At 49.7% G+C, this 14,955-nt stretch overlaps 1 protein-coding gene across 3 annotated transcripts in view; it reads left to right on the plus strand.

Moving 5' to 3' along the window:
- Nucleotides 1–3,846: 3,846 nt before the first annotated feature.
- Nucleotides 3,847–14,955, plus strand: part of ERAP1 (endoplasmic reticulum aminopeptidase 1) — a 43,042-nt gene continuing 31,933 nt past the window's right edge. Inside the window, exons 1-5 of one of the 3 annotated variants that reach the window (XM_041751453.1) lie at nucleotides 4,263–4,384; nucleotides 6,368–6,425; nucleotides 10,640–10,738; nucleotides 10,898–11,441; nucleotides 13,376–13,514. In XM_041751453.1, the coding sequence (XP_041607387.1) occupies nucleotides 10,915–11,441; nucleotides 13,376–13,514 (666 nt within the window). In that variant the 5' untranslated portion in view covers nucleotides 4,263–4,384; nucleotides 6,368–6,425; nucleotides 10,640–10,738; nucleotides 10,898–10,914. Of the gene's footprint in view, nucleotides 4,385–6,367; nucleotides 6,426–10,639; nucleotides 10,739–10,897; nucleotides 11,442–13,375; nucleotides 13,515–14,955 lie in introns of all 3 variants that reach the window. The other 2 variants (XM_041751451.1, XM_041751450.1) reach the window with 2 other exon arrangements.

The raw sequence follows: 14,955 nt of genomic DNA on the forward strand, positions 1-14,955 counted from the left end.
TTTGTTTTTGTTTTTCATGTGCCATATTTCTAAATGCTGATCTGGTGATCTGATCTGGTCTTGCAATGCCCGAAAAGACAGAATCTGGGGCAGGGTTTTTGCCTTTCAAACTTAAGAGTATTAACTGAGCTTTGAAGAAACTAACTTCAAGGCAAGTAAAAGAAATACACCTGAATGTTAGTGGTAGGAAAAGATTTTGATTCAACTTTTTCCCTCTGTCTCTGTCTCTCTCTCTCACACACACACACACACACTTACAAAGCCTGACCCCTTCCTGTTGTCACAGTACTCTTCTTTTGGCTGCTTCCCACTGCCAGGGAAATTTCTGGCGCTCTCCAGACTACACAGCAGACAAGTGTAGAGTGAAGATGTTGATGATTGTGCTGCGGCAGCTTTATCAAGGAGCCTGTCAAAAAATGCAGTTGTTCTTAGGGGCTGCTTATCTGAAATTGAGTGACATTATCAAAATGACTTCAATCCAGTTGGTTGATTAGAAATGCAGTTCAGGTTTAGGCTTCCTTTGAAATTTAGGTCAGTCAACTTCAAACAATGTATGGGAAGCTAAGGGCGGAAAAAAAAAAATCCCATGTTTCCCATGGGACGTGAAGGACATTATCTTCCATCAAGTGACTCATAGAGCTAGTGGGTTATAAAACTGAGACTGTGATTTGTTATCTCTCTTAAGATTGCATGCAGTTGATAGCCAATTCAATCAGTCTTAATCCAAGAGGGCTGGTTTATTGGAAGGACGCTGGGGGGCCTGGAAGAAGTAGCCTTCCAGGGGAGCCAGCTTCAAGCCTGAGGGTGAAATCAGAACATTTGCACAACAAAGGGAGCTCTTTTTTTTTTTTTTTAAAGATTTTTTATTTATTCATGAGGGACACAGAGAAAGAGAGAGAGAGGCAGGCTCCATGCAGGGAGCCTGACATGGGACTCGATCTGGGTCTCCAGGATCACACCCTGGGCTGAAGGCAGTGGTAAACCACTGAGCCACCCGGGCTGCCCAACAAAGGGAGCTCTTAAACTCTGCCTCTTATTTCTCTTTTTCTCCTTTTTGGTGTGGGTTTCATGTTCTTAGGACCTGCCCCACAGTGGGAATTTGGACGCTAACTCTAAGGCCACAAAGAGGAATTAAAAAAAAGAGGCTTCCCTGCCAGCACCAGCCAGTATAATGCTGGGCAAGGCCACTGACTGGCCTGGCTTTTGTCCTGTGCCAATCCTTGGAGACAGTGAAGCTGAAGCTTCCTGGAAGCTTGACTCCAGGAAGAACTGCATTTTTTTGCTCCTTTTCCTGCTTCTCTCCTTGCTAGGACCAGCACCCCCACTTTTACACATGCCTTACTGTACAGTTAAGGTACGTCCTCCCCGTGTAAAGGTCAAGGAATTAATGATTTTTTTTTTTTTTGAGTCTTCCAGCACAAAAGAGAATATCTACGGAGTGACCACTTGAGGTCACCCTGTATGTTTTCCAGACACGTTGGCGCCAGGACCCTGGGCTCTAGGGCATGAGTGACTTAGGGACCATGCTTGAGCACTGGTCCTTTTTTTTTTTTTTTTTTTTAAAGATTTTATTTATTTATTCATGAGAGAGAGAGAGACAGAAGCAGAGGCACAGGCAGAGGGAGAAGCAAGCTCCATGCAGGGAGCCCAATGTGGGATTCGATCCTGGGGTCTCCAGGATCACGCCCTGGGCTAATGGTGGGCTAAACCCCTGAGCCACCCAGGCTGCCCTACTGGTCCTTGTTTTGATCAGTTCCTGGCTGCCTGAGACCAGACCACAATTCTCAATAAAACCCCCAGACCGCAAGCAAAGATGAGACTCAGTCTCCTTTCCGAGTTTCCCAGATGTTGTGTGTATCTCTACTCTGTCTAGATATTCAGTAAACTCTGCTCTCACTTCCCCTTGACTTCTGGTTTGTTTCTATCCTGCATGAAGTCAAGGATGGTCTTGGCTGGTCCGCAGGCCCCCTTCTGGGTTCTCAGACCCAGCCAGCCTGTGTGTCACTCGGGCCAATCACTGTGGCCAGAGAAAGGGGTTGTTGAGTGCAGCCTAGACTGAGATTGAGGCATGTGGCTATGCATTTACGAGGAGGGGAAGCACACCTGCTGAACAGACAAAAGGTGGGAGAAAAGCCCCTAGACACACTCAAACATAATAAACCATAACTTGATGCTTGGTAATGTGTTTAAGTCACAGAGGTAAAAATATTCATCACACTCTCAAGTGCCCCATGCCTCTCAATAAGTTAGATTTACAATCAATATCCCAATTTTTTTTTAATCCATAAAGACATTCCAAATTACTTGAGATCTCCTTACGATGGTTTTTCTTTTCTATTTGCCCAGTTTCAATACAGCCTAATATTTACGGTGAACATTGTGATTGGCTTACTCAGCACATCTTCCAACCTCGTTTCAGAATTCCTCACTCCGCTGCAGAGTCTGGAAAGCAAATCCATCCCCTGGATCTCCTCGCTCCTAGGTTCTGGGTGTGCATTAGGCTCTGCCAAACAAAAGCACCGGTAAAAGAACTGAATTTGAAACTGGGTTTTAAGTAGGGAGAGAAACCCAGCTTGAGATACTCATTTTGCTGGACGCTAACATCATGACACGGTTCTGAAGCCAGCACCTGTGCTAGCAGTTGCCCAATTTAGCAGATGGCTTCCGAGTTTGTGGCAAGAGAACTAGTTTCAATGGTGGCCAAGTTCTACATTAGGGCCTTGGAACTGGTTTTTGGAAGCTCCCCCTAGCGTGTGTTCTTTAAACCTTCCCGTTGATTATGTAAGTCATGTAAAAGCCTGCAATAAATCCTTTTTTAATTAAACAGCTTGAATGGATTCTGTTCTCTGTGATCGAACCTTCACTGATATGACATAGAAATGAGTCTTTAAAATGTCACTGGTCATCTTGGTGGTTTTATTTTTCTTTTCCATCTTTTTAATTACATGCATACTGAACACGAAGTGGGGTTGTTGGCATTATCGCTTTCAGTGAACAGGTGAATCGGAGAGTGATCACAGTCCCCACAACACAGTTTGTTAGATTCTTAGGGGACACCTGCTATTTTACAGTGTGCCTGGGTGGGAGATCTTCCATCCGCCCCTCCAGATCCACAAAGCATGCATGAGTTTACAGGACAAGAAGTTCTCATCGGAGCAGACTGGATCACTCGCAGACATGTGGAGGCCTTGGAGGCTACAGCTACCCGCTGAACAAAAGAGAATCCCACAATCCCACAATGAAAATTGTCACAATCCCAAAATGAAAAACAATCACCTAATCCCAAAGCCCATTTCTTATTGGAATAGAATGAAAACGCTTACCTAGATCTCACCCTGTTAGGGGCTGGGGACGGAATGCTAATTCTATATTACAAAATAGCCTTGACTGGAGAGATTCCCCAGAACAAAATACATTTTGTTATTTTTCAAAAGGAACATAAAATTGAGAAACAAAGGTTGAGAAATACAGTACCAGCGTCTTGGAACCAAAGGGAAGGAGGTTAGGAAAGAAATGAGAGGGGAAAGGCTGAGGGCAGTAGGGAAAAGGTCCCAGACGGGTTGGTCCCACTCACCAACTTGTGGCATTTGGTCAATATGAAAGCTTGAGGTTTCCTGCCCTGTTACTTCATTTACCCTCAGTTGTTCAAAGCTGGGCTCTTCTGGACGTTTCATCCAGTCTTAACGTTCTAAGGGGAGCGCAAAAATGGTCATTTGATGTGAGAAAGCAGGAGACGTTTTAATTATTTATTTTAGATTTTATTTATTCCCGAGATACAGAGAGAGAGAGAGAGAGAGAGGCAGAGACACAGGCAGAGGGAGAAGCAGGCTCCATGCAGGGGGCCCGATGGGGGACTCGATCCCGGGACCCCGGGGTCACCTCCTGAGCCAAAGGCAGGCGCTCAACCCCGGGGCCACCCAGGGGCCCCAGAGCAGCCGTTTTAATGTGGAAAGCAGCAAATGCTCGCGGCCCGAGTGCCCCTGGGCCGTGGGGGGCAGTCGGGGGGGGGCTACCTGTAATGCCCCTCCTGCCCGGGGCCGTGCCCCCCCCAAACCCCGAGGCTTGAGCGCTTCGCCCCACGGTCCGGGTTCGGGCCTTGCGGAGGCCGAGCCTGCCCATCGCCCAGGGCCACCTGCCGGGCTCCCTGGGGCGCCGCCCGCGGGGCGCCGAGACGCAGAGCCCGAGAGCCCTCGGAGAGAGCCACGCGGTCGCGGAGGAGCCCGGCGCCCAGCGCGCCTCGGGGCTGTCCCGGGCGGGGGTCCGTGGGGGCGGCCTGCCAGCTCCGCCTCCTCCGGGGCGCCCTCTCCGCTTTCGCTTTCTGTTCCCGGGTCGAGGAGGCGGGCGCGGCGGCGCGAGGGCCAGCGGGGCAGCGGCGGGCCCCCAGGTACGGCGGGTCCGACCCCGGGGTCCCCCGCCGGCGCCCCGACCCCCGGCCGCGCTGCGGGGCTCGAGACGGGCTGGAGACGGGCTGGAGAGGGGCTGGAGAGGGGCTCGGCGCCGGCCACCTGCTGGGGCCCGCGGGGGCGGCGGGGGAGCCGGGGCGCACGGCGGAGGCGAGGGAGGCGCAGAGGGCAGGGCAGGGCTGGGCTGGGGGGCTGGGGGGGCTGGGGGCGGGGGTGCGGGGGGCGCAGGGTCAGCGCGCCTCTTCCCGGCAGGCGGGAGCTGCCCCCTCCGAGCGCCTCGCCGCTGGTCCCCGCCCCCCGGCTTCCTCTCCGGCCCCCGCCCCCCCCGCTAGCCCCCGACTACCCCCCTGGCCCCCCAAGCCCCACCCTCGGCCCCTCCGGCTCCTCCCCGGGCTCCTCCCCAGCCCCTCCCGCTCCTCCGAGGCCCCCCCACTCCTCCCCAGGCCTCGCCCCCAGCTCCTTGGCTCCTCCCCAGGCCCCCGTTCGGCTCCCCCCGGCTCCTCCCTCCGGACCCCCCCCCCGGCACCTCCCCAGGACCCCCACCTCCCCAGCCCCCCCGGCTCCTCCCCCTGGCCCCCCCGGCCCCCCCCACCTCCCCATCCCCCCAGCTCCACCCCAGGCCTCCCCTCGGCTCCCCCCGGCTCCTCCCCTTGGCCCCCCAGACCCCTCCCCAGGCCCTCCCCTCGGCTCCCCCCCGCTCCACCCCAGGCCTCCCCTCGGCTCCCCCCGGCTCCTCCCCTTGGCCCCCCAGACCCCTCCCCAGGCCCTCCCCTCGGCTCCCCTCCGCTCCACCCCAGGCCTCCCCTCGGCTCCCCCCGACTCCTCCCTCTGGACCCCCAGACCCCTCCCCAGGCCCTCCCCTCGGCTCCCCCCCCGCTCCACCCCAGGCCTCCCCTCGGCTCCCCCCGGCTCCTCCCCTTGGCCCCCCAGACCCCTCCCCAGGCCCTCCCCTCGGCTCCCCTCCGCTCCACCCCAGGCCTCCCCTCGGCTCCCCCCGACTCCTCCCTCTGGACCCCCAGACCCCTCCCCAGGCCCTCCCCTCGGCTCCCCCCCCGCTCCACCCCAGGCCTCCCCTCGGCTCCCCCCGGCTCCTCCCCTTGGCCCCCCAGACCCCTCCCCAGGCCCTCCCCTCGGCTCCCCTCCGCTCCACCCCAGGCCTCCCCTCGGCTCCCCCCGACTCCTCCCTCTGGACCCCCCCGGCCCCTCCCCCGGCCCCCCCACCACCCCCGGCCCCGCCCCCCGCCCCTCCCCAGGCCCCGCCCCCCGCTCCTCCCCAGGCCCCGCCCCCCGCTCCTCCCCAGGCCCCCCTCCTCCCTCTGGCCCCACCCCCGGCCTCGGCGCAGCGCCAGATGTGGGCTGGGGGGGGTGCCGCGGGTGGGGGTGGGGGTGCCGCGGGTGGGGGTGGGGGTGCCTTGGGCGGGATGGTTGCCAGAGAAAGCAGGTGGCCGGGCTGAGCGGGCCGGTGCTGAGGGACGGGAGGCAGAAGGCGCCCCGACGGGCTCTTTCCTTGCCTCTGCGTCCTGGGTCCCAGCGCCAACCCCCTCCGCTCCGCTCCCCTCTGGGGTTTTGCCCCAAGCAGGTTCTCCGGTTGAGCAACTTCCAGTCCCTGCGGGGCCGGCGCCTTGCCCGCCGGGGTGGGGGGGTGGGGGGGCCCTGCAGGGTGACTTCTCGGAGGGAGAGGCCTGGACGCTTCCTTAGTGTCCCTGGAGCTTCTCTGTAGGGCCACGTTCAGAAAGAAAGGCTCAGCTCTCTGCAGTGTTTGCTCTCAACTCAGGATGTGGTCAGTTAAAAACAAGAACAAAAACCTAAAAAAAATAAATAAATACAGGCCAGTGGTGTGCTCTTTCCCCAAGGATTGGGAATTGTGCTGATCCCAGAGCCCATGTGCAGGTCGGTCTAAATGAAAGAATTCCAGTTGGTTAAAGACAATTTGAGTGAATTCAGCGTTTTTGTCTGTTTACCAGCGGTGACAAGCTACTGCAACGCTTGATGATGTCATCGTTCGGGACATTTTGGGAGAAGGTCGGTTACCTTACCTTGCGGTGGTAGATTTCCCATTGAGTAGGGTTCCCATAAAGGGAAGGGTGAGCTAACCCAGGGTCAGTTGCCCCTGCCTTCCCCGTGGGTGGGAAAAGTCCTAATCCGCAGAGGCAGCAGCCTCGGTAAAGTTTCCTAAAGTGCCTTGAACCCTTGCTGGCGGCGCAGGGAAGTCAGGTACCCTGTTACCACAACCTTGACCGGGAAAGATGCTTTATTTAGTGAGATCAGAGGCCAAAGGCAGATGCCTGGCAGGTCCTTGAAAACCTTTCTCTCTGGGCTCTGAGCCTGTGTATTCACCTGCCTGCGGGTATTTTTCCGTGCGTATCGCAGAGACCTCACAAACATATTTCAAAAATGAATCCTTGGTCGACCTCTCCTCCCTTTTAAAACTGTCCCACCTCTGGTCTTCTCCGTCTCAGTAAATGGCACCCGTGACTACCCAGATGTTCATTCCAGAAGCCTGGCAGCCATCCTGATGTGTTCTTTCTGTCACCACCACCCCCCCTTGCAGTCCACCCCAAATGGAGATGTTGAGTCCCTCCCTCTCTCTGTCTCTCCCCTCCCTCGCTCTCTCTGGTGACACCACTAGAGTACAAGCCACCAGCTTAGTTTGTCTAGACCCCTTCTCTGACTGGTTTCTGAGCCATCCTTCCTGCTCCTTTCTTGATCCACGTGGCTTCTTAAAGTGTGACCTGGATCCTGAGACCTTCTTTCTAGCTCAAAACCCAGTGGCTTCTCGTTGTGCCTAGGCTGGGAGTCAGAAGCCTTCCCGTGCCTCCAGGCTGCGTGGGGTCCGGTCCCATCTGCGGCTCCACGTGCATCTCTGCAGCATGTTCTGCTTTAGGGTCACTGGCCTTTCATAACCAGGACTCTACTGCCTCTGAGCCTACAAATATGCTTGCTCTTCCCTCGGTCTGGAAAACTCTCTTTCTCTCTCTTAGGTAGTTTGATTTCGTCCTTTAAATCTCAGCTAAAATACTCTCAGAGAACCCCCAGGGTTGATCCCCTTGCCCTGTTATTCTCTTGCAGTTTGTTGTGTTGTTGTTGTTTTCTCCCCAGAGCCCTAGTCATGGTTAAAATTCCCCCTGCCCCCAGCTCTGTAAGCAGTTTGAGGTCAAGGATCTGTGATGTCTTATATTGCTGGTGTCCAGCAAAATCCTTGGCACATAAGAGTAAATATTGGTGGAGTGGATGATTGCAAAGATTTTGATGAATATTGGTGGGATGGATGATTGCAAAGATTTTGGTAAATATTGGTGGGATGGATGATTGTAAAGATTTCGGTAAATATTGGTGGGATGGATGGTTGCAAAGATTTTAACTCTGTCTTTACAACAATGCTGTGAGAGAGGTATTATTATTTTCTCAAATTACACATGAAAAGAACGCAACAGGGATTAAATAACCTGTCCCAGGTCGCACAGTAGGTGCCAGAGCAAGAACTCAAAGCCAGTTTTTCTTTTCTGACTATAAGTGTAATATGGATTATTATTAACATAGCTATGGTTCTAGATATTTATGCCATCTACACTGCATGTTCCATAGTGGTTTCCTGGCATTACATCTCTTTTGAGGCACAGTCGTGTTATCTTTGACTCCATCTCCTTATGGACTCAACCTTGTAAAGCCTTGGCCGGGAGGTCCCACTGCCAACTCCTTTAGGAGCCTGTAGGCCTTGCTGCCCGCTCAGAACCAGATGGGATTTTTAGATTTCCTCCTGGACTTTCGGGAATACTTGGGGCCATCTGGGGCCCTCCCAGGCCTGAACCTGCCGCCTTCATTGCACTCACAAAGCTCCTGCCATCAGAAATTCAAAAAGGAAACATCACTCAAGTTCCCTTTATTTCTCATGTCCCAACTTCAAGGGAGATCCATCGTGTTGGCCCTGTGCTAGAAATCTGCTGAGGGAGTAAAAGTGGGAACCTTTTACTATTTTGGTGTTTAAAACTTTATTCGTCACCTTCACGTTGCTTCAGTTCTCCGTGGCTGGAAACATCCTTTCGTTGGTTCTTACCCACATACCAAAACCCAAGAAACACATGAACAAAAAAACCAGTTTTCCCTGTTCACGCCTGGAATAGGTTTGACCCTTTGATTCTCTCTTCTGTTGCATCTGGGTAGTACCTTTTTTTTTTTTTTTAATAGATTTTATTTATTTATTCATGAGAGACAGAGACACAGGCAGAGGGAGAAGCAGGCTCCATGCAGGGAGCTCGATGCGGGACTCGATATGGGACTTGATCCCCGGACCCCAGGATCACGCCCTGAGCCAAGCAGACGCTCCACTGCTGAGCCACCCAGGCGTCCCCCTTGGGTGGTACCTTTTGAACTGAGGTTATGGTGCTTCGGTGCTTACTGCCTGTGTTGGTAGTCTATGTGCCTGCAGGTCTGCTCTGAGGGGAAGCAGGGTGTAGGCCCCTCTGGCTGTGTTTTTGGCAGGGGAGCAGGATGGAGAGAGAGGGGTTGGCGAGAGCCCCACATAGGGTTGAAGAGGGTAAGACCAGGCCGTCGCAAGGATTATCCAGGAGGTTCTCTCCTTGGCTCTCCAATAGAATCTCTAGAAGATTTTTTAAAATTCTGGTGCCCTGACCTCATCACCATAGATTTCAGTTTAATTGTTCTAGATAGAGACCCAGGCATCGGTCATTTTAGAAGCTTCCCCTTCCCCGCTGATGTTCATATGCAGCCGGAGCAGAGAACCGCTGACCTAGAGGTGGAGCCCCATGTACCGCACTGTCGTCCCACCACTTTCTCATCTGCTCTGTATGTTCAGGAGCCCAAAGAGCTTGAGGGAATTAGGACCAATTACCTGGGCTCACTAGCAGACGAGTCCTGGCAAATACCCCTTAGAGAGGTTCTTTGTCTAAGAGGGAAACGTGCGTAGAATCTGGACTTCACAGCTTGGCGAAGTACTGCCAAGTTGCAGGGGCAGTTAGAGACCTCCCACTGGCAGTGCTCTCAGCCTTGGTTGCCAACTCTCTTGTAATTCACCTTCCTCTTGTGTCCTAAGGCCTCGTCAATAAAGACCAAGATAGAGTCTGCAGCAGGACTCCCAGCGTGCTTTGAGCATCCCCTTGGAGTCCCTCTCCTCCTCGCCCTGTGAATAATCATTCCCCATCCGGATGGATTGGATTGATTGCCCAGCCAGCCCTCTACTTTGTCCCTTTGCGCTTTCACTCCTGCCCTGGTTTGCTCCACCTGCAGTGGCTTCAGTGGCCTCCCTTCATTTCTAAATCCAACCCATCCTTCCAAACTGTGCTTTGATGCTGGTCTTGCACGAAGGCATCCCCGAGTTGCTGTGCAGCCCATGGCACGCTCTCCCTTCTGCCCCAGCACTACCTTTTATGATTATTCCGAAGACGCTCCACACTTGGCTCTGTTGCATTCTATCATTTGTGCATGAGTGTTTTCTGTCTTGCTGGATTTTGGAGTCCTTGAAAGCTGTGGGATTTGTGTCTTGTGTATTGTTATATCCCACCCTGTGCTCCGCACACGGCCTTGTGTGGAGCGGGCATTCAACGTAGATTTGTTGGATGATTGTCAGAGAGGATCCAGGAGACTGTTAGGTTTGTCACAAACTATTGGTGAGGAAATCACCATAAACCCTTTAAGTCATTCCTGGCTAAATACGTGTTAGATGAACCTCTGGCATGACATTTGACAAAGACACTACTGTTATTAAGTGTTACTGTTAATGGATACTTGCCTCCCCATCCCCTTGCTGCTCAGCAGCTGTGTTTCCTTCCCATGTCTCCTATATGTGGGGATTCTTTACCTCGTACACTTGGTGGGGAGCCAGACTTGTCCTGCAGAAGCTGTGAAGTCCAGATTCTTGCTTTTCCCACCTCTCTAACTGGTAGTGTGGATACCTTATCTCAGCTGAAAGAAGTACTGCCAAGTTGCAGGGGCAGTTAGAGACCTCCCATTGGCAGTGGCTGCAGGAGGATCCTGCATCTGATCTCCAGGCAGCAGGGCAGCTTCCTCCAAGGTCCAGTGTGGATTGGAGGGGGTGGTGGTCACTGCTCAATTTCTCTGATATGCTTCTGGCTGGCTGTCTCTTGGCCTGTTTCCCAATCCTCCTGACACCTCTGTAACCCTTTTGGCGGCTTACTTAGGGACCTTGTTCTATTTCTTTCGACCAAGAACCCTGACTGATAGAGTTCTTTTTTTTTTTTTTTTTTTTTTTTTTTTTTTAGAGTTCATTTAAACTTGGAAAGTCAACTGGTACTTTTTCATAGGTGTGAAGACTGTTGCTGACCATTCACTTCTTTCTTCTAGGAATCAATATAGGGAAGGTAATACTCCTTTCAGGTGAAGACCTAGAACTTTTGAAAGTTTGTATCTCTATCTGTTAATCCTGGGTAGATAATATTGTGAAATTATGCCATCTCCATATAATATTTCAGTGACTCAATTTTTTTTTGGGGGGGGTGGTTATACATTTGTGCCACCAGGTGGTCTGAGCAAGAAGATGATATCTCCGTCTGTCACATGGCCACTTGCAACCATGCCATTTCTATCGTCCTCATTCTTGCTTCTCTTAACTGTGTCAACTCCTTCCTGGTGTCAGAGCAGTGACACTACGTCTCCGAAAGCTACCAATGGGACACCATTCCCTTGGGATAAAATACGACTTCCTGAGCACATTGTCCCAGTTCATTACGATCTCATGATCCACGCAAATCTCACCACTCTGACTTTCGAGGGAACCACGGAAATAGAAATCGCAGCCAGCCGGCCTACAAGTGCGATCATCCTGCACAGTCACCTTCTGCAAGTATCTAAGGCCACCCTCAGGAGGAGAGTTGGAGAGAGGCTGACTGCAGAACCCTTGAGAGTCCTGGAATACCCGCGTCACGAGCAAATCGCACTTGTGGCTTCCAAGCCTCTGGTGGTTGGGCTCCCGTACACAGTTGTCATTGACTACACTGGCCATCTCTCGGGGCATTTAAATGGATTTTATAAAAGCACCTACAGAACCAAGGAAGGGGAAGTGAGGTACTTTTTTCTATTTTTCTTTTTTAAACTTCAAGTACTGCCCATACTAAACTCATTATTTCATATGGATTATTTCTGAAATCTCCCTTGATCATTGAATATTTTGATTTTGCGTTTCATTTACAGCTAAAAATAGCCAATAGATTCTTTTCTTTGTTTTTCAGATCTCGTGTTTTCATTCTGTTTTTTTTTTTTTTTAATTTTTATTTATTTATGATAGTCATACAGAGAGAGAGAGAGACAGAGACAGAGACACAGGCAGAGGGAGAAGCAGGCTCCATGCACCGGGAGCCCGATGTGGGATTCGATCCTGGGTCTCCAGGATCGCGCCCTGGGCCAAAGGCAGGCGCCAAACCGCTGCGCCACCCAGGGATCCCTCATTCTGTTTTAACCAGTTTTCTTTCCTTCCGCTCTGTCAAAGTACCTATTTATGTAATTAGATTTCATGTTTATAATAAACATTTTTAATTCTCTCTAGTATTAGTTTCCTAGAGCTGCTATAACAAAGTACCATAAGCTGGGTGGCTTTGAACAACAGACATTTATGCTCTCACCGTTCTGGAGGCTAGTAGTCAGAAATCAAGGTATCAGTAGGGCTTAGCTCTCTCTAAATCTCTGAGAATCTCCCTTCCCTCTTTTTAGTTTGTGGTAGCCATCAATTGTTGGCATTCCTTGGCTTGCACCAACATCAATCTGGAGTCTGACTCTATTATGTAGCCATTCCTCAAATTTCCCTCTTCTTATGAGGACACTAGTCTTCTTGGATTAGGGCCCAACCCTATGGCCTCATTTGATTACATCTGCAAAGATCCTATTTCCAAATAAAGTCATATTCACAGATACGAGGGATTAAGACTTCAGCATTATTTTGCAGGATGCAGTTTGCCCATACATCCTATTAGAAGAAACATCTTTTTCTCAGTTAAAGCTTTTTAAAGGATCCTCATCAGCCTTGCTTTTGTTCTGTTTTTAAGGAGGTAATCTATTTTGGGAGATTTTATGCTGACTTTTAAAATCAAATTTTATTTGCTCGTAGATTATACTCACTTATTTTTCTGATTCCATATTATTCTTCTGAGGTTAAAAAAAGATGCTATCAAAAAGAATTTTTTTTGAAGTAAATTCTATCCATATCACACCCCTAAAGATAGCCGGTGCTTTTATTTTGGGGACCATCCTTCTGGACTTCTCTCTGGATATGGATATACATTTACGTAAATGGAGCAATGTTATATTTTCCATCTGATAAGGGATTTTATTTTAATATGTTGAGATGTTTCATATGGAAGGCTGTCAGTGTACATTATTTTAATGAGTTTATTAAAATGCATGTGCAGCGATTTAACTAATACCCCGTTGATGGAGATTGGGTTATTTTCACCGTTTCAGCAACAGCAGTATCTTTGTCAATCATTTCTTTGGAATAAATGCCTAGAACTAAAATTGATAAGTTCACGGGTCTACAATCATTTGATATCCCTTGCCATATTTTTCATCTGCAGCCAATACTGTATACGGGCAGTCTTTATAGAGCCAAAAAGCCAACAGATATGTCCCTTTAACTTTATTATTGAGAAAGTTGAGCAGGTTTTCATATGTTTATTGACTATTTGTAAGCCTTCTTCTGTGAATTGCCTGTTTATGACCTGTACCTGCACTTCTCCTTGGTTGCTGGTTATATAGTCTTACTCACTTTTAAGTTTTCATTATCTGTCAAGGCTATTAAGCCTTTGTCAAGTAACTTTCAATCAGTTTTCTCAATTTTTAACTTTTTAAATTTAGTTTATGATAGCTTAAATGAAAACTTGTTTTTTTTTTAGTAGTGAATTCCATAATCTTATGATATCTCTAGGGATTAAAAACCAAAGAACACATCTATTTTAGAGTCCCTGGTGCTTTATGTTGTACTTCTTTTTCACATGCCATAATTTTAGAGTACTTGCATCAACGCACTTTGAACCTACTGCGGCCAGAATGGCCTTTCCCTGCTTTGATGAACCTGCCTTCAAAGCGAATTTTTCAGTCAAGATCCGAAGGGAGCCCAGACACGTTGCCATCTCCAATATGCCGCTGGTGAGTCTGAACTGCCTGTCTACTCACGGGAAAAATCTGTTGATATGCTGTGACTTGCTTTACCGCGGTGACAGTTAACATTCATGTCACCTGTGTTGTTTTATTGCCTGACAGCTCACTTTGCTTTTTTCATTTCTAACCTTTGCTTTTGTTTCAAATAAGAATTTATCTGTAGTTAAAGAAAAAATTGGCCCTTAAAACATGTAGGATTTCAGTACAAGTGGCATTCCTGGTCACTGGTGCTGACAGGAGGGCAACTGTAGGGAAGCAGGTCAGATGTAAATGAGAGCGCCCTTCACAAAGCACTTTCTCCTTCACTGTCTCATATGATCTTTTAAAGGGCACACCTGGTCATCTAAGGCTATATCTCTACTAGATAGTATATCATATATAGAAATTACAGAGCATAACTAAGAGTAATCATCTGATTGTAACTATATCCACCAAATTGGGCCAACAGAAAAAAAAGTCATCTTATGTTACAAAAGGTAAGTAGTCATCGATAGCTCACTTCCCTTTAAAGAAACCATTACCCTCCAATACTGAAGCAAATGTGGACCGTGTTCCATCTGATTTTCAAAAGTGGTGAGAAAATGGCCATGCCAAATGAATAAAACTACTGAGTCAGTGCCATGGACCGATGACAGTGGCAGCTTAGAAAAACTCATCCCCCGCAGGGAGTCTGCTTCTCCCTCCACCTATGTCTCTGCCTCTCTCTCTCTCTTTGTCTCTCATGAATAAATAAATAAAATCTTTAACAAAAAGGAACAAAACTCATCCCCTGAGCTATCAGCCTGCAACTCCTGAAGCACACACATGGGCTTTTGTTCACAGAGCTCGCTGCAGATGAGACTCAGATGGAACTGACTTTGCCCAGAATCTTAAAGGGTGTCCCAGCTCAGGCCTGTGCTGAGCAGGGGGGCATAATCTTAGTGCGGGACTCTGAGGGCCACAGCCAACCTCTAACACAGTACCTTGAGACGCCCAAAAGTCTATGGATCACCTTAAAAATCATACCTTAATAATCCCTTCCTCAAATAAGATTCTGATAGCCCCCCTCAGGGGGTCATGCTCTGTGAAAAGTGCTCTTCTGCAAAACTCTACCAACTAAGAACGGATACAAATGTGAGTGGGATAGATATCACATTTGTATATCTCACATTTGTATATGAAAAAACAGGAAACAATTATGCTATTTTCCTGATACACATTTGAGATAGAGAACATACTTGTTCCAGTCGTCGTTTCATCTTCCAATATTATGATATTGCTCCTGGGATTGTGAGTTCTCTAATTAGAGAAGCAGTCACAGCTTTAGGAGAATAAAGGACGAGGACAGATGAAACCAAAGGGGAGACTGATAACCAAAAAAAGATTGGTGGAGAAACTCATAGGCTTGCAAGGTGAAGGCTGGGAGCTCCTAAGGCTTCACAGAGACGCT

This window comes from Vulpes lagopus, chromosome 4 (genome assembly GCF_018345385.1).
Source record: "Vulpes lagopus strain Blue_001 chromosome 4, ASM1834538v1, whole genome shotgun sequence".
NCBI classification, from domain to species: domain Eukaryota; kingdom Metazoa; phylum Chordata; class Mammalia; order Carnivora; family Canidae; genus Vulpes; species Vulpes lagopus.